We start from the raw sequence: 20500 nt of genomic DNA on the forward strand, positions 1-20500 counted from the left end.
ACATGATGTGCATGCCAATTCAAACATGTGTCTGACTGTTTATTCTCATGCTTATATGTGCGTGTGCATGCGAACGTGTGTGTTCGTTCTTTAGTTTAGTGTCTTTTCACTATCAGTGATATTAGACGATTAAAATTTTTTTTATAAAAAGGGTGGGGGTGGGAGCGGAGAGGGAAGAGGAAAACAGAAAAGGTAGAAGACTACCAAAAAATGCATAACTAATATGCAATTACATTTAACAGTAACAATTCAATAATGATAATAATAATCAGAAACCGTTAACACAATTCTGAAGTACATTAAAGGAATGTAGAAACAGGGCTATCAGTGAACTAATGCCTGTGAAACTTTGACCATAAGATCCTCATCAGAAATAACATTCCAAAAATCATCTGCAGAACAGTTGTTACATTAAAGGAATGTAGAAATAGGGCTATGAACTAATGCCTGTGAAAGTTCAACCTCGTCAGAAATAACTTTCCATCATCTGCAGAATAGTTATTCTCTTTGAAATACTTGGGCAAGAAGGTACGTAACTGCTGACAATGAAACAAACAATGATGCATGATGAACTGCTTACCACAGATGCATGTAACATTTTTACTATACTTTGTCTTCCGTTTTATACTATACGGAAGAAAGTAGTGGTCATTAATGTTGTATAGCAAGCTGATGGAATCGGTATCTTTTCTTTAATAATATTCTCAGAGAATAATGTCCTTTTATGTTTTAAAAACTTTTCCTTTCATCAGTTATGAAATTGACCCCATGCTGATTTTTCTAACAAAGTGTATGCCTCTTTTACGGAAAGACGGACATGTATTTTTGTCGATTTTTCAGAATCTTGCGCTCCTCTTTTGGCTGCTTTATCAGCAGTTTCATTGCCATGAATGCCCACATGAGAAGGCACCCAACGAAAACTGACCTCAGTCCCTTTAATCCTCAAACAATGTACCAAATGATTTGCCTCAATAACTAAGTCAGGTCTTGTTTCAAGACTAAATAAATTTGGAGCATAAAGTACTGATTTGGAATCAACAAAGAATGCTATTTTCGAAAAAAACAACAACAAACTATTTGATGGCTCACAAAGTAGTTCAGAGCTTGTATAATAGCAATTATCTCAGCCGTGAATATGGACAGATGTTTTCCAATAAAGTAAGATTTTTCAACTTTTAAAGGCAGAAATACAGAAAGCCACACCATCATTTTTGTCATCAAGAACAGATCCATCTGTAAATATATGGAGATGATTCTGATATTTTTCTGCTATATTAATTCTGGTAATACTTGTCATGATATTGAAGTTTTCTTCCTTTCTTGCTTCAGAATAACTGATATCAAATATGCTTTCAACATTTCCCCAAAAGGAACAGGAGTATGATGTGGTTTTGCAGCTAACTCTTTCATGTTAACATCACATTCTTTTAACGAATTTGAAACGTAAGTTGCAACTGTTCCTTGTGATGAAATGGCTTTAGCTCTTTTAGGAAAATCAGTGTAAGATCTTACTGTCAGTTCATCAGCAATGAAATTTTTTGTCATTGAAGTCTGTATCTCACAGTGAATTCTGCTGTTGCTTACTCATGATATCCATTTTAGGGAAGAATTCTGGCTGTTCTGTATGTTTCCTGGTTGGATGCATGAGAGGACACTCCAAGGGTAATTTTGATAGCCTAATAGTCTACACTTTGAATCTTTTGTAACAGATACTTAAGTGCACTGAAAAATATTTATTGTGCATAGGCTATCTTAGATCTAAACAAGGACCATGGAAAGATGAATCAATGTTTTTATATCCATTCCCAGGATTTTCATAAAATTGATACTTTTCCTTGCCTTTATTAAGATGTAATCAAAGTGAATGTTCCATATCAGCTTTTTGAAGTAAGATAAACACTTAAAAAACTATTTAAAAAAAAACACCACCCGTTTATAATCAATGACGTCACCAAGTAATTTAAAAATTGGTATGCTAGATGGGTTACCACCTGAATTAAACAACATCATACATGTTTTTTCGGTCGACAAAGCTAGACTATTTTCAAACATATAGTTACCAAGGTTATCAAGATCAGATTGATACAAACGGCATATGTAATCCTGTGCTCTTTGTGTGGTTGACTTTTTTAGATTGACACCCATCCACATACATATATCATCAGCATACTGTACTAAAACTACACGATTTGACAATGCCTGAATAAGAATCCTGAATAAGAATATTAAAGAGAATATATAGGGGCTATAACTGAACCCTGTGGCATTCCCGTGTCAAGTTTATGTGGCAAAGAATAATGTGTTCCCACCCTTGCTTGAATAATTCTGTTAGATAAAAAGCTTTTCATATACCCATTAAAAGCTTTTCATATACTCAAGGCCTGACTAAGCGCGTTGGGTTACGCTGCTGGTAGGCATCTGCTTGGCAGATGTGGTGTAGCGTATATGGATTTGTCCGAACGCAGTGACGCCTCCTTGAGCTACTGAAACTGAAACTCATATACCCACAGAGATTACCAGATATTCCAAATGATCTCAGTTTGTATAACATTAACAGATGTCTGTGCCAAACCTGATTGTAGGCTTTTTTTATGTCAAAAACGTTGCTAGGACACTTTTTCTGCGGGCAAACTGACGTTTTAAGTTGTAATCTTTACTAGGTGTTCGACCACTGATCTTCCTTTTCTAAAGCCAACCTGGTTCACTGGTATGATAATGTATTTTTCACATTAAGTTATTATTCTCAACAGGACTATTTTTCCCCCATAAATTTACTAACATGCCAGGTCAAAGCAATAGGCCTCTAGCTTTTTTTTTCTTTTTTTAAAATTTATTTATTTATTTTTTTTACGTTTAGGTTTTCCTGCTTTTATAACTGGTACAACTATTTATGTTTTCCATGTCTGTGGTACAGTTCCAGATATCCAACATTTCTGATATATTCTGTGTAGGAAAACGATACATTTTTTTTGGAATGTATTTTAGCATCTCATTAAATAGTGCATCGATGCCAACTGAAGGTGTTTTTTTTGTTGTTTGTTTTTGTTTTTTTATTGCAAAGGGAAGCTATAGCGGTTTGTAACTACTAATATGTAATAGGAGAATTCAACCACATGTCATTTTGCGGAATGGGATCACTGTATAAAGCACTATTTTCTTCTCTGTCTGTGTGTTTTACAAACATTTCAACAAAGATTTCTGCCTTTTCCTGATCTGATAGAAACTTGTTTTGTGAGTCATTTGATATTGTGCAACTTGGTAACTTTATTCCATTTTTCATTTCTTTCATTTTCGTCCAAACTTTATTAAAGTCTATGATCTGAAATTTCTTGGGAACAAACTGATGACCAATGATCCTTTTTTTTTTTAGCTTGGGTTGCAGTCATGTTACTCTGAGTGTTTGCTTTCTTCGTTTCTTTTTGTTTCGGGGGCTCACTGTCCGCGAGGTAGTTCTTAAATGTTTCTTTCTTGTAATTAACTGCCTTTTCACATGCATCATTTCACCAGACATTGCCTGAACGTTCACCTGACTTCACAGCCTTTACTTTTGGGATCGACATAGCTGCTGATAACACAGCTTCTGTAAAATTTGAATACATTACATCTACACTCTCATTCTCAAGTTTTTCACATGATCGTGAGAGGTAAGAATGTTTTGAAATAAATCCCAATTTGCATTTTTATAGTTCTACAGTAGGGGTTGATACCCTTCCACCCTTTAAATCTCTGGGGCTGTAAGGGTAACTGGAGGGTACAATAACGTAGCAGAAGTAAACGCAGCTGCAGATATCTCTACCAATTGTCAAGGAAATGGGAAAATGGGTGCAGTACGCCAAAGAAAGAATAATAAATATGAGTGCTAAAAATACTCCCACACAAACGTTTGTTATGCTCTCTCTCTCTCTCTCTCTCCCCAACCACCACAACTAAAAACAGAATAGACGCAAAACAGGATTTGGCACTGGCAAACTGATAAAAAAACAAACAAACATTTAAGCCACACCGGGAGAATTAGCTGTGTGATAATGAGCTTTTTCGTGATTTTCAGTACGCCCTCGCTGACTGGCGAACCGGATGGGTAACTCTGTTTATTGACAGTTATATAATGTACATTGTTCAAAAATATACATGTATGTGAGGTATGCGCTTTGATGGAAAAAAAAGGCGGTAAGTGACTGACATGGCATACACACTAAAAACAAGTTGTCACCCAGTCAAAACAAACTATTACATAACCAACGGATGCCATGAGCAAGGGCGGAAAATGTATAACAATGACCAAAATGTTTTATGCAATGTCCTCACAGTCCTCCACTGTCACCGTGATGGAGTGCAGAACCGCAGCTCTGACATGGTCCACACACACACGACAAAGTCTGTGGGACGTGGATTGATGCGACCAGGATTCATTTTAACAGCAGACGCTCACTAACGAACAGTACACATCTAGACTTGTCGTTTCTCTCATTCTCTCTCGCCTTGACTACTGTAACTCTCTATTGTCTGGTTTGCCTGCTTCATCCATTCAGTCCCTGCAGCGCATACAAAACTCTGCTGCCCGACTTGTCATCAGAAAGAAAAGATCTAAGCACATCACTCCTCTTTTGCAACATCTCCACTGGCTCCCTGTCTCACACCGAATAAAATACAAGATCAACACTCTATGTTATAGATGTATTCACAAAACTGCCCCTTCCTATCTCTGCGGCTGCCTTCACCTCTACACTTCATCTCGCTCACTACGATCGGCTTCGGATCCACTGTTTACGCATACCCAGATTCAAACACTCGACTGTTGGCCGTCATTCTTTCTCCGTCTCTGGACGTTGTGATTGGAATGAACTTCCTCTTTCGCTTCGTCAAGTCTCCACACTCAGCTCTTTCAAGTCTGGCCTTAACTCACTCAGTACGGCCAGTCCTCTCTTCTCCTCTACACAGACCCCTCGGATGTCCAGTGGGTGTCTCAATGACCCAACCTTTAGCTTCCGTCGTCAGAATTGTGGTATTCTTTGTCAACATTCACGTCTTCAGTATAAGAGCCTTCCGCTTACAATATTTTGATGATGGTCATTGGGGTGAAACGCTGTTAACGTCGTCTCTTTCGCCGTTCGTATGGAGAGAGTTAAAACCCACCTCTTCCCAAAATAGCCTCCCTTGCCTGCCCTTCCTTGTCTTTAGTTTCTACAGTTTTAGAGTTATGCATGCATGTGAATGACTGGTGCGAAAGCGCTTTGATTTGTCTCTGCACAAGATTCAGCGTTATATAAATACCATTATTATTATTATTATTACTATTATAATCATGTCAGTTTTACTTTTGGATGCGCTGGTAATCTTTGTGCATGTAGGCTACGTACTGATGTTCGATGTGTGAGTATATGTGTGTGGTTGATGTGAGTGTGCTTTTAGGCGCATAGAACTAAAAAGAAAGAAACAGCAACAACAAGAACTGAAAATTCGTTCAGAGCCACCTTAGCAAAGTCTGATAGGAGTGAGGGCCCTTTCAAGACTGGCCTTAAAACCCACCTCTTCCCAAAATAGCCTCCCTTGCCTGCCCTTCCTTGTCTTTAGTTTCTACAGTTTTAGAGTTATGCATGCGTGTGAATGACTGGTGTGAAAGCGCTATGATTTGTCTCTCCACAAGATTCAGCACTATATAAATACCATTATTAGTATTACTACACGTGGCACTAGTCTAATATTATGGTGCTTGTCTTGACAACAAAAAAGAAAGTGACAACAGACAATTAAAGTAAGCTCTCAGTATAAAAAAAGAAAGAAAAAAAGATGCAAACAGTGACCATCATGAACTAGCATACTCAAACAAGATGATACCTAATTACAATAAACGACAATACAGCTGAAGTGTGAGGTGAGTACTGACGGCTGAGTACAACATGAACATAAAACTGTTTCACATACTTCTGAACTCCTTCTCGTTGACCGTGATTCAAGCCAACCTTTACACAAACATTTCAGCATGACATATACTGACAACAGTCCGGTCTATTTTGACACTGCACAGACAAGCATAACGCGCCCATGTCGAAGAGTATGTTTTTATTTTACAAGTCAGTTGTCATGTCATAAACCATAGTGTCAAGGGGGCATCCATGCTGATAATTCAGATGTATCATTTGTACAAGATCTTGAAGCCAAACGCCAGAAATTAAACTTGCCACATGCAAGTGCAAAAACGGAATGGGAAGAGTTGCACCAGAAAATAGTCCGAAAACTAGGCCTAGTTTGCATCAGTTTGACATGGTACAGTATATGACACCAAAACTTGATGCGCTGATAGGAAAGTGCACCTTGGAACACAAGTTAGCCATCTACGGAGATATCGTGTACGCAACCTGTCGGGAAACCTATGGTGTGAAAGAACCAAAGACAAGGACACCTCAAAAATCCAGGTGACAAATCAAGGACACTCACAGTAGACAAATAAACACTTGAACAGCATCTCAGGAAAACGTATTCCGATCCGCAAAGCAAGAAACCACTAGATCTCAAGGCTTTGGTTCATACCAGGAAACCAGAGAAGTTCAGTGATAAACCACCAACCCTTGAGGAAGTACAGAAAGTGGTCAAGAAAGCCAGGGCCAAATCTTTTACCAGGGCCAAACGGAATACCGTATCTGCTGCACAAGAAATGTCCTGAAGTCCCTGAGTGGCTCAACAGAACGATAAGATCAACAATGAGGAACCCTAAGATCAGTGACCAGTGACCAGTGGATGATAGTTAATGGCGTGTACATCCCAAAAGAGCAGAATTCAAGAACCATCACCTAGTTCAGATCAATATCGCTCCTGAATGTTGAAGGAAAAATCTTCTTCTCTGTCATGACTGCAAGACTGACAAAATACCTCACAGGGAAAAGAGTACCTGGATGTGTCAGTCCAGAAAGGCAGCATCCCAGGAGTTCCTGGTTATGTAGAATATACCACAATGAATTGGGATGCAATCCAAAGAGCAAAGGCAGAGAAAAAGAACATACACGTGATATGGCTGGATCTGGCAAATGCGTAAAGGTCAGTTCCTCATGAGATGATCCAACTGGCCTTGAGATGCACCATGTACCATCGAACATCAGGGAAATGCTGAAGTACTTCCATGGCTTCTCAAAGCGGTTCACCACCAAGGAATATACAACAGATTGGATCAATCTGGAATTGGGCATGTGCAGTTTTTCCAATCCTGTTCATGCTGGCAAAGGAAGTGATCTTGAAAGCCTCAATGAAGGGAACGGATCGAGCCGACCTCGGTAACAGATACCACACACCTTTGAAAGCCTTCATGAATGATACAACAGTCCTTTCAACAAAAGAGGATGACACCCGTGAAATATTGCAGTGGCTGGACGAGCCAGGTGCCTCGGCCAGGATGAACTTCAAACCAAAGAAATCACGGAGCCTCTCACCACGTTAAGGAAAGGTAGCTGAAACGGTCACATTCACTGTAGCCAACCAAGCCATTCCAACTGTGTCAGATGAACTAGTCAAGAGCCTTGGAAGATGGTATGATGAGTCCCTGAAAGATACAAAAAGAGGAAAGGAAACCAAGCAGACAGCAGAAGGCCTGCATATACCAGTGTGGCCTTCCTGGCAAATACAATGTGTGGTGCCTACATTAAGAATACTAGTTATTACCTGCAGTGTGTGGATGTATGTATGAAACGGTATATGTCATATTTTTTTACATTTGTATCTTCGTAATATTCGTAAAAGCTGTTGTTGACTTTTACAGTTATGGTCCCCATGTTGTTTACTTGTCTATGTTGTGATAATGCACCTGACCAAATTTCTCCAGTTGGAGATAATAAAGTTATTCTTATCTATGCTGATTCCAATTCTCCTGTGGTCTCTCCTGATATGATATTGGCAGTTGCACAGCCAAGTCGATTGAGGCAAAGATCAACAAGTACACACGCAAATGGCTTGGTGTCTCACCTAGTCTCACTGATGTGGCACTCTACTGTTGCCAAGCAAAGCTGAGGCAACCTCTGAAAATCCCTTGTCCAAGAATACAAGCTTGGGAAGGCAAAACTTCTCAGCATGCTCAAAGATTCAGGAGACAGTATTGTGAGATCCAACCAATCCAAGCTGAAGACTGGCAGAAAATGGAAAGTCAGGGAGGCAGTCAGTGTAGCGAAAGAAAGCCTTGGGACGAAGGAAATAATAGGACACACCCACACCAACAGACAGGGCCTGGGATCGACAAAGATGGAATGGTGGTCCAAGGCAATGGGGAAAGCGAAAAGAGACATGATCATACAGGAGATCAAGAAGGAAGATGATAAAAGAGTCTAGAAGGCAGTCCAGCAAGGCCAGCAGAGGCAGTGGACAATGGAAAATGCACTCCAAAGGAGCCTCAGCTGGAGCTATATGTGGAACATGGCCCCTCTTCATCCTAAGATCTGTTTTCGACCTCCTTCCCTTGATTACAAACTTGGTGAAATGGGGGAAAGCAGATGACCCTGCGTGCCCACTCTGTCATGGCAAACAAACAGTGGAACATGTCCTCAGCTCATGCAAAGCGGCATTGAGCCAAGGACAGTACACATGGAGGCACAACAAAGTGCTAAAAGAAATTGCACACGTGGTGAGCACTGTCCAAGGAGCACCCACACCACCAGAAGTTCCAATAGAGCTCCTCTCTGCAGGAAGCAATAAAGTGGCCAGGAACAGCTGTAACATCCAAAGCATGGAAACGTGGGTTGCTTGATAGCGCTGAAGATTGGGAATGCACAGTTGACCTTCCAGAGGGGAAGAAACACCCGGAAATCATCAGCAAGAGCAGCGTGAAACCTGACACAGTACTCCACCCCAAGGCAACGGAACAAGCGATTCTGACTGAACTTACTGTGCCATACGAAAGCAGAATGGAGGAAGCCCACATCTACAAGACCGAGAAGTATGCCAGTCTATCCAGCAGCCTGAGAGAATCTGGCTTCCATGCCAAAGTCCTTGCCATAGACATTGGTGCAAGAGGGTTTGTGAGCGCATCTGCCTACAGCCTCATGAAACAGGTGTCGATTTCTGGCTGAGAGAGGACACGGGCTCTCAAGCCAATGGCAGAAGCAGCAGAAAAGAGATTGTCACAACCCATAAGGGGTTGCCCATGAACCCCCACCCCTGACCAGACTAGCTACCGTCCCGACAACACAAACACAGAGAACAGAAGAGTTCAGCTCGTTGCTTTACTGTGGTCATGCAAAAATACATAAATAAATACACGCCACAAAACAAGGCATTACAAACCAAAAAAATAAAAATAAAAATAAATAATAACCTCTATCTAACCACTGCACAATTTCATCATGCCATTTACAGTCAACTGCAGCGCCAGTGCTGCTCAACCCCGCTGCCAGAGTTCAAACTCGTGCTGACAGCTGAAAAAGGACACTTGTAGCTTGATGGCTGAAGCTGGTCGGCAAGAGGGACAGTGGGAAGGTGGGAAAGGGTACGCTGGAAGTATGGAGTGAGAGCGGGAGTGGGAACGGGAGTGGGGAAGTTTCCAGGCTTGTGTTCTGGGGACCCGTCGAAGGCAGTGGCACGGAAGGGAAGGGAAGGAAACACCGGAAAACCTGTAACACCCCGCTGGCTCTGTAGACTGTTGTTTGGTTGTCGTTTTTTTTAACCAGTTGTAAAAGAGTACACCCCCCCCCCCCCCTTTTATCTTCCTTAAGCAATATACATTGCGCTAAACAAGGCAATAACTATTGAAGTTTCAATGATACTAGTTCTGAATAATTGAAACAGCACCAGTCAGGCTATATAACATTTCCATTCCTACAACAATGTTTGGGAAAATCGACAGACTGTAATTAGACAATTCCCGTTATAAAGAAAACAAATTTGAAACAATCTGAGCTGAATATTATTATGGCAAAATTGTTACACCTAAACACAACAAATTTACAAATTCCCCCCAAATATTTGGAAGTAAAAGAATACTGGATTTAAAAGATATCCACTAAAAAACATCACCCCTACCTTACAAGCAACCTAAACCTCACTCTTGACATCAACAATATCACAAGTCACATCACTAAATTAATGTTACGAAGACAAACACAGACTCCCTCACCTGTCACCAGGTACGTCACTGGCCCAAAGTGAAACACAGACTAATACAGAAGAAAGGGTGACAAAGGGAAACGCCCCCACTACTTCACCGACGGCGCCCTACAGCACGCACGCTGGAACGGCGACCCATCTCTCTGCAAAGCTTGGCCTCAACAGCCCAGAGAAATCTTTCTTTCCAAACCAGATAGATTCCTGAACTCGCTCAGAGTTAAAAAAAACAACATTCAGGAGAAGGGACATGCCACACGTGCAAAAGTATAAAGGAGAGAGGGAGGTGAAGGAGAGGGATGGAAAGAGGGGGAGAAGGGAGAGAGAGGAGGAGAAGGGAGAGAGAGAGGGGGAAAGAAGGGAGAGAGAAAGGGGGAAAAGGGAAGGAAAAAAAAAAATGCAGACAGGCATGCACGCAGATCGCCAATGAGCCGTGACAGAGATCCAGCTGGATCTGGTCGAGGAGGAATGAAAGTAAACTTCCTAAGGATTAAATTTCCTTTCTCAAACTAGGCGTACAATTGCTCAGTGGTTAAAATGCCTGCCAGAAAAGGTGACAGTCTTGAAGTGGCGACCACCCTGGAGGCGCGGGTTCGAACCTGCTGAGGACCAGAAAAAAAATGGAAATATAAAAGGCGGCAATACAAGGGCATCCAGGAGTCATGACCTGGGTGCGGCCCGGCCCCCTTAGAGTGTAGGGAATTAAGGCATAGTTCTACCACCCGAAAACGCCTAAAATTACCAATTTTTGTTATCTTGGTTTACCCACTAAATTTCAACCAATCTGTTTCAAATTTGGTCTGTATTTAGTTTAAGTTTTACTGTTTGCATATCTGAAATCAGCTGAAGATTTTGTCATATCTTCACATTGTAAATAGGGTTTGAATTTTGTGAAAAGTAGTGTGTACGGAAAAACGGTTCCATCAGGGTTTCCCTGATAACATAAGAACTAAACATGCTATTTGTATGAAATTTCACAGAAACACTATTAGATGAACAGGGAACAATGTGTTGGCAGGAAAAAAGTCATAGAAAAAAAGTCAATGTTGTTTTGGGCTTCTAAATTATGTGATAAACTGGAAAAATACAAATTCATTTATAAGGCCTAAATTACCAAAAGCTCCCAACAAAATGTAGCAAAATGTGTAATAAACATATACTGAAAATTTGAGCTCAATCTGATGAATAGTTTTTTTTAGATATTTGGGAAATGGTGAACATAAATGGCGAAAATTGCGTTTTGAGAAAATGGGCTTTAAAGTTTTCATTTTGACTGCATCCTAATTAAGTATGTATTAAAGTACTTCAAATGACTTTTTTCCATCATGTGGTGCATGCTTGAATAGTTTCTGACTCACTGTACTACTCATGGGCCCCTGCCTGGTAATACTCCTCAGTTTTTTCACCCTCCTGGTCCGCAGCAGTCAGCGCTTTATGTCGTCAAGCAAACTTCATCACAGCATTTGCCTGTATTTGTCCTGATGCAACTCTTTTTCGGTCCAGCTGAGCCTGTTTCATTTTATCTAAATTGCCTGGATTCTTTCTGATAGCTGCACCATAGTGCCCTTGAATTATCAGGATGGCTTTTTTGGTAAGTTTGTTCTGGCCTCCAATACCTTTTACTGTCTTTCCTCTATGGCTGAATGTTTTTTCAGATCACTGACTTTGTTTGAAAGATGTCTACCCATCCTTTTTTTGGACATGGCCACAGCAATCTAATTTTCAAATTGTCACATTTTCATAAATGGCTTCATTCTTCAGTGTAGTGTAGGTCTTACTGTCTCCGTCTCCTAAAAAGTTGATGTATCGAAGGCCATATTTCTATGTCCTGTTGTTCAAAGAAGTGGGGATATTCATGTTCCCTAAAAATCTTTTTCCCTGAGCCTGGTGTCTTCCTATTGCAAACATAGACAATGGAAATCTTCTGTTTTCTTCAAAAACTTTGTTTATCATCTTAGAAGTTGTGAAACTGACCTTGTTTTTGCATCCACACTCAAATGTAAACAAAAGATAGGTGACTTGAACCCAGTGATTTCTTGCAATCAGGGCACAAAAGTCCATTCACAAATTGAACTAACAGTTCACAATCAACAAATCTATACCCTGAGAGTTCATCATCCTTGTCAAACTCTACATCCAGAGTAGCACTGGGTTCAGAACTTTTAGCAGACGACAGACCAGCTGCTTTGTCATCACCACTATCGCCTGACCCTATCATCTTTTGCACCACTCTGCTCTAATTTTCTCCTTTTCTGTGGAGGCACACGCTTTTTGGACTTGTAAGAATCCTTCCTCTTACCCATTTCTGACCAAAAACAAGTTTATACACTCACTGTGTGTTGAAAACAGGCAATGACGCGGCCTCTGATTGGTTGAGAACTAGGTTGCTGCTATGTGGCCCTTGTACCAACAGCCAATGAAATACTTTGTTTGGGACTGTTTTAGCTCAGTTTTTAGGGGGTTTGAGAGGATTCTGGTGTTTATTTTCGTGTTTAAATTTTGTTTTTATGTTCAGTAGAAGCTGAGATATGATTTTTTGAAGTTTATGCATAATTAATTAGCTACATTTCTGTTTTAATTTTAACATACATACCTCAGAAAATAATTATTTAAAAATACTTATGAAACTTGACTGCAAAAGGCATTGATACTACGAAATCAGTAAGGGTTTTCGGAATCTAAATCACGGAAAACCCCATCTCATGCAAAAAAAAAGGAAGATTTTTTTGCGTTTTTCCATGGTAGAACCTTCCCTTAAGGGCTGAAACACTTGACTGTGGGGGGCTGCTTCTCTGAAAACCTTGTACTGTCCAGCTCTCCCCAGTAGAGATTCTTATCACAGTCGGTTTGTCGATTTCAATCAAGTGAGAGGTATTTTGTGCGGGACACGTACAATCGGTTTCGTATGTAAGGCAAATTACATTAAAACTGATATTTTTTAACTGCGTAAAAAACAAAAACAAAAAACTCACTGCGGTGTTTTTTGCTTGTAAATATTGGGGATGAGATGCCAGTGGCGATAGCCTTGAAAACAATCTGCACTCTGTAAGCGATAAGTAAGGACAGAGACAGACAGACGGACAGACTGAGACAGAGAGAAAGAGAGTGTGTGCTTTGAAACCAATCTGCAATCTGTAAGTTGAATGAATGTGTGTGTGTGTGCGCGCGCGCACACACACACACACACACACACACACACACACACACAAGCCACTGAATGAAACTAGTTACAAACAAGGAAAAGGTACAAAAAAAAACAGTGGACGAAGTGATACATGTAAGAAATTGATATGATCTGTGCGTTGACCTGATCTGACCTTAAAGACAAGAAACTTAGAGTGCAGCAGTACTGGCCTGTCCATTCTTGCCGTCATGGACTTGAGATTGTGTCTACAATGGGACCTCTGTGTTTGAAGCTAAGCCCGCCCTCCTATCAGTAGGCCTAGTCGTTCCGTCTCTTTCCGGTCGCACAACAACGTTAGTGGTGGGTACAGAGACTGGAATCCTTACAGCCCGTTGGAACTGTTGACACAACCGGTTGGGAAGGCGGAAAGGCACGGAAAGAGCGGTTCGTGGGCTGCGCGCGGCGACACTCTGGAATGTCAGACAGTGATCAGTTTGTGGACTGAGGGAAGAAATCACAAACAAGATAAATAAGATAAATTAGGGAAAATGCGATAGTGTGCAAGCGTGGGTGTATGCGTGTGTGCGTGCGTTTGTATAAGAATGTGGGTGTGTACGCTCATGCATCAATGTGTGAATTCGTCATCGGAGAGAGAGAGAAAGAGAGAGACAGAGAGAGAATCAGCGAAAATACCCTTGAGTATGGTGAACTTAGTGTGAACTGTGTCTCGGATGTATGCCTATAATTATCTGATCGTACTTGTAGATGGGCATACTGTGCCAGCACATGCTTTTAACCGTATTTGTATGGCAACAAAATTATCCATAGATTGTGGGGCCTCCGCAGCTGAACCAGTGTGTGAGTGTAGCAGTGCTTACATACTTGTACACCTTTGCGTGTATCACTGCATGGACGCATGCATCAATATGGCAGTGGCGGTGGCGTGTGACTGCCGTATCAACGTAACGAGCAATCAATCAATCGCCCTGAAACACACACACACACATATATATATATATATATAAATATATATATATATATATATATATATATACAAATACAAACAGACAGACAGATAATGTGAACAACAGACAAACTGAACGTTGAATTAAAGTAATAAAACGACGTGGATATTTTATCCGAATTTCTTCGCAGCGGATAAAAAACCACGTACACCCCAGACAATGCTGCTTTCCGGTTATGTGTAATGTACCATTTCAGTCTGGCATGTCTGACTATGTCGTGAATTCTGATTCAGCTCAGTACAGTACAGCTACTAGTAGTGCTCGCAGCGTGTAGTTGACCACCACTGATAAGTCTAAAAATTAGGAAAATACCACCCAAAAAAATATTAAAAGAAAAGGTTTTATTTGGGTTACGTGTTCATGATTTATCACACTGTTACCTGTAAAAATATCTAAGACAATCTAATATCAGAGAAGATCAGGAAAATTAAATTAAGAAAAATAAACAGGCTGAGATGGAAGTAATAGTACGCCATGCTTTTTGCTGCTGCTGCTGCTTGACATTCGCGCTTCAGATACAAGTTAGTTTTGGCCACTGACGTATCGTTCGAGTCCCTCTTATCGTTCCACACACACCTGCAGGGTTGGAAAACAGCGTGAGCAGACTGCTTTCCAAAGGTCCTGACCGGAAACGACTGACATTCCAGAGCCTTGCTCAGACCCATTAGGGGGCGCCCCAAAAGAATTATGGCTAGAGTGTGCATGCTGGCTATCCGGCTGGGCAAATAAGTTTTAAACGATGTAAACCCTGGCTTTGAGAATCTGAAAGAATTTCAGCGCGAGTCCGTCTGTATTTGATAACACAAACGGTGGGACCATAATTCTTCCAGGGCGCCCTCTCATTGGGTAGACCTCCGATTAAACTTTAACTTCCACTGAGGTAAGTCTCGTTTGATCAGATGTATTACATTAAAGACTGCACCATCCTCGCCTGGCTTTTCAGGGACATTCTAGGGCCAGCCTACTGCATGGCTTCTGCCCAGGGTGAGGTGGCAGAGCTGTACAGGCACAGTCGAGAAGATAATAATAATGGACATTTATATAGCGCGTTTCTCCAGAAATACTGCTCAAAGAGCTTTACATTTCGTTCCTCACTCCCGCCTCCCCATCAATACTCCTCTCCACCCGCACCTCCCCCATCACCCACACACTTGCACGTGCCAGAAAACACTCACGCAACTTAACAATGGAAACCACTACCCACCCACCCACCAATGGCACCCTCCAGGAAACGCATCCCTGCAACACACACTCAGGCACGCACACACACACAAACTGAACGCACGGACGCTCACCAGCACCCCGCAGCACACAGACGGCAAACAGCCTCTCCACAACAAAACATGCACCCAAAACCAAATCACACCAAAATCAGGAAAAAGAAAAAAACATAAAAAAAACTGGTGATACTGCTGTTGGAAAAAAATGTGTTTTCAGTGTAGATTCAAAAGATTTCAGCGAGACAGAATGACGCACATTTTCTGGTCGTTTGTTCCACAATGACGGATCCTGGTAAGGAAAAGACCTTTGATCCTACTGTTTCTTCTTTACGATTTGGGTTTTTTTAAAAGCCTAGCATCAGAAGCAGAACGAATGTGACGAGTTGGAATGTGCACTTCAAGGAGGTCAGAACGGTAGCGATGACCAGAGCTTGAGCGGGCAGAAAACGTCAGATCAGAAAGCTTTTATTCAATTCTTTTTGAAACTGGTAGCCAGTGAAGAGAGTGGTAGAGAAAAGAAACATGTTCAAATTTGGAGATTCTGAAAATAAGTCGGCATTGTTCTGAACTCTTTGAAGTTTATCCAGTGAAGTTTTTGGAATGCCGGCAAGATCCATGATGTCAAGAAAAACACAGATGTTGCACATACACAATCACTGAGGAACACTTGAACAACATGATTGTTAATGAGAACACAAGAGCGCTGGAAAAGAGAGACATAATGATCGCAACACAATAACTCGGGGCAACAGAGCAGCCAGAGAGCCACTGACCTGTCCGAAATACGTCAACACACTGACCTTGCGAGCACGCTTCATCGTGAACTCAAACTGACGAGCGCCCTCTCATAAGGTAGAACTTCTATATACAGGTAAGTATCGTTCAACCTTTCAATTCTACCCAATGAGAAGGCGCCACCTCAGAATCATGGTTTGAGATTTGAACCTCTGAAAGGCAGGATTACGTCATTTCTGTTTATCAGTTTGTGACATGTCCTTGTCATTGTGATTATGGACATTAAGGTGACAACGTCACCAAAATGTCTTATTTTGTTGCTGTGGTATATATGTCAGACAATTACGTATGAAAAGCTGGAATGAGAGGAAGTTCAAGTTTTGTACATTGGCATGGAAGTATGAAACGTGTGTAGTTTTCAGACGAGCAGATATGACTGCAGCAAGGATCAGTACAGTCAAAAATGATGAAAATGTAAGACAAAGTGAACTGATTGACAATGAGGTGGCAATGGCTCTAGCTAAAAACACTTCCACAACCTAAGTCTGTGTCACGAAAAATGTCACACAAGAATCTTGAGAAGACCTAGAGAACAAGGGCATACTCAGCAGTTATTCATTACACAAGCCGACATCGTTCAATAGACGGATGTGAGCAGGATGTCCGCTGGTGTAGCGCTGTAACATGAATAATACTGTATAACAGTCATCTAATATGTGAAGACCGCGGAGCTGGAAGTCATTTGCCTGTAACCACGGCCGTCACTGGATGCGCCGCTCCGCCCGATACACGTGGTATGGAATGGACTCGAGTCTATGCACGATCCACTTCCCTCCCCACTCAGCTACACTCTAAACATTGAACTGTGAACCGTGAATCAATAATCACCCCCACCTCAGAAGGGAATGAGATACAGGAGCATGTAAAGTATAACAAACATAAACAAGAGGAATAAATATGTGTGAATGAGCTTATATATGTTGGAAAACGTTTCCACAAAGTGGGAAAACCAGCTATGTACCTGACTAGGAAGTGACAAATAGTATCATGTGAACAAATAGTATATAGCATAGACTAGATGCAGAACAGTTGACCATACACTGATAATGAATGTCTGTCAAATGAACAAATGAATGTGACGGGACTATTTAGTATGGACTAGTTATGCATCAATGTAGCCTTCATGTATAAAGGAATCAGAAAGTGGGTACAATTTCTGCAAAACACTGTCCGAAAAATACACGTACACAGCATGCTATTAGCTACAGCAAGAAACATGCCCCCACTGTGTCCGTGGTCAGGATATAGTCCAGGGCAGATACAAAAATGGTCCAAATGTGAGCAACAAAACCGTGCTTTTTACGATAAAATAGAATAAATCATACTGATCATGCTGATATAAAGTTTACCGCTGTAGGGGTCCGGGAACATAATTTGATTTTTTTTTTCCACACTTCTGGCCGTAAGAGATCGCCTTACAAAGAGTTGCAAGACAAGAAAACGCGATGGTTACACAATCGCGGTATACGGCAGGCGTTTAGCGCGGTTCAGTACATGTGACTGACTGCTGCCGCGCTGATGTTGTCTTGTACCTCTGTGAGCTGAATACTGCGGCAGATGACATATACCGTACAGAAAGTAAGAGAACTCGTTGGGGTCAAAAGGAAACAAACATTATTGATTTCATGTACTTTATACCAAATTGGTAGAAGACGCAAATTTGCTTTTATGAATGTTTTCCAGTTTCATAAAGAATGAAATCAGTATTATACTGACTGCAAAGGTGAATTTACGAAGGCAACACAGGATCATTTAGTTCGTAAGTACAATTTTGTTGACATTTATCACAGTGCACAAGAAATACTTCATGCTCTGCTTATTAACGTGTAGAATATAAATACATAAATGCGTTTTAACCATCAGATAGTCATGAAGAGCAAAGACTGCCTGGAAGATGAAAATGGGTCAGTCTCCTGAACTTTGTTGGAAATGGGGGTTTCTCAGTCTGAATCAACATGGACATGTGTTTACAATGATTATTCAAATGTTTCGCATGCCATCAGGATAAGAACTGAATAAAAGAAATATCTGCAACAATTCTGTGAGAATCTGTTTTGATCTTGTGTCTTAAATATGTTGAAAATTATCAAAAACATCCAAAATTTAGGCGCCATTTTGTGACATGGTAATGTGTCTGAACATGAAGTGGTCAGAAACAAATAAGTACAAACCAAATCAAAATCCGGTCCATGTAGACGTGATCTATATTCATTTCTTGTTTTAATAAATCATTGATCATCAATAGAAAAAAAATATGAAAGGTATATTTAGTTTGAAATATTACGCAAAAACTCGCATGACAGACGAAAACAACCCGTTCCAATTGACATGTTTTTCAATCATTCAAAGGCAAGCACATTCATGAATACACTACACATTCTTTACTTGCAGCAGGTGGTCAACCCATCTATCTTCGACAGGACATACTCATTTTCTGGTAAAAATGTCTATTCAACTACTTAAAAGCAATCGACGTCGCATATTAATTTTCACTTCCGCTTTTCTGTGCATGTAAACGTACCAATAAAAATATACATGCAAACAAAATTAGAACTGTTTTCATATAAATCATGTGGATTCAGTGCAGGAAAGCGTAAATCGGTTTGACAAACGCCCTTCAATCCTGTGTGTTTGAACACAGATTCAGAGAATGTGTTGTTTCCAACAGCATGCGAAATGCACATAATATGTTACACGGAAATCTCCGATATGTTCATTCGCCCCAATGGTTGATATATTGTTTGAAAATAAACTGTTTATGTTAATTTCGACGTTGTTATGGTTTCTTTTATGGCTTTTTCTCTCATCCAGTTAAGTTTAGACACAATCACTGTTTCTGACACATGGCGAGATGCGGTAATATTCGAATAATAATAATAATAATAATAATGGATACTTATATAGCACACTATCCAGAAATCTGCTCTAGGTGCTTTACAAAAACGCTTTTGATAACATAAAACATTATATCTATGTTACATACACACACCAAAATGTGACCACACACACACACACACACACACACACACACACACACGCACGCACGCACGCACGCACACACACACACACACACACACACACACTGCATACATACATTTTAACATACATGTGTATCTAACAGCTACCCTAACACATACGCACACATAGGCAGGCACAAATTTACATAAACACACGCACACACAATACACATTCATATACATGCATGTAGTTATGTACACATACATATGTATACACACATAGTCAAGCACACCTAACGAAAAGGAAGTGGACCTGCCACAATTGAACTTATTGCTGAGGGAAAAGGTGAGTTTTGAGACGAGATTTAAAAGATGCGAGGGAATCAGAATGACGGAGGTTACCAGGGAGCTTGTTCCACGTCTTTGGCGATTGAAAAGAAAACGATTTGTGTCCATAGGTCTTACTTCTGACGTGAGGTATCCTGAGAAGTCAAGTATCAGAGGAAGAACGGAGCTGGCGAGACGGGGTATAGATATGGATGAGTTCAGAAAGATACTTGGGGCCAGATCCGTTGACTGCAGAAAAGGTCAGAGTGGATAGCTTCGATCAGAGTCTATTCGATCAGAAACAGGCAACCGGTGGAGAGACTGAAGGAGAGGAGAAACATGGTCAAATTTAGAAGCTCTGCAAATGAGTCTGGCAGCATTATTCTGAATTCGTTGGAGTCTGTCTAACAGGTATTTGGGAAGGCCGGCCAAAAGAGAGTTGCAGTAATCCAATCTTGAGAGAACCAGAGAGCATACAAGTGTCTTGGTTGCATCGGTTGAGAGATAGTGGCGGATAGAGCTGATTCTACGCAGTTCCAAATAGGCAACTTTACAGATATTCGAAATGTGCTGTTGGAAGGAAAGAGACTGGTCCAGGATTACACCAAGACTGCGAACAGAGGGAGAAAGTGAAACAGGTGTGCTATTGATCAGAACAGAGTCAGGAAAGGAAGGATGTTGACGAAACTTCTTTGGACAGGTTATCATAAATTCAGTCTTATCATCATTTAATTGCAGCTTGTTGAGAGTCAAGAATACTGGCATAAGATTTCGAAACAAGTCAACTCATGTTGTTCGATAAGACTAATTTTAGGTGAATACTTGTTGCATCAAAATTACAAACAGCAAAGTTCAAAGTAGAAAATCACCCCTTATAATTACCCTGATTCTGGCTTATGCTGTCTTGTGAAGTTATATCACGAAATCATGTATTATCAGTTCACGTGACAGACGAAGTGTGGAATGAAAAAATCG

The 20500-nt window shown here is 40.8% G+C and overlaps 1 protein-coding gene across 8 annotated transcripts in view; it reads right to left on the reverse strand.

Annotated features, from left to right (window-relative positions):
- LOC143282335 (PDZ and LIM domain protein 3-like) overlaps positions 1-20500 on the reverse strand; it is a 74155-nt gene that overhangs the window by 36894 nt on the left and 16761 nt on the right. The window contains exon 1 of one of the 8 annotated variants that reach the window (XM_076587974.1): positions 14084-14134. The exons of 5 other annotated variants lie outside the window; for them this stretch is intronic. In XM_076587974.1, coding sequence (XP_076444089.1) covers positions 14084-14119 — 36 coding nt within the window. In that variant the 5' untranslated portion in view covers positions 14120-14134. Of the gene's footprint in view, positions 1-11435; positions 11966-13394; positions 13640-14083; positions 14135-20500 lie in introns of those variants that run through there. 2 more of the 8 variants (XM_076587967.1, XM_076587996.1) reach the window with 2 other exon arrangements.

Source organism: Babylonia areolata, chromosome 1 (assembly GCF_041734735.1).
Source record: "Babylonia areolata isolate BAREFJ2019XMU chromosome 1, ASM4173473v1, whole genome shotgun sequence".
In the NCBI taxonomy this organism is placed as follows: Eukaryota; Metazoa; Mollusca; class Gastropoda; order Neogastropoda; family Buccinidae; genus Babylonia; species Babylonia areolata.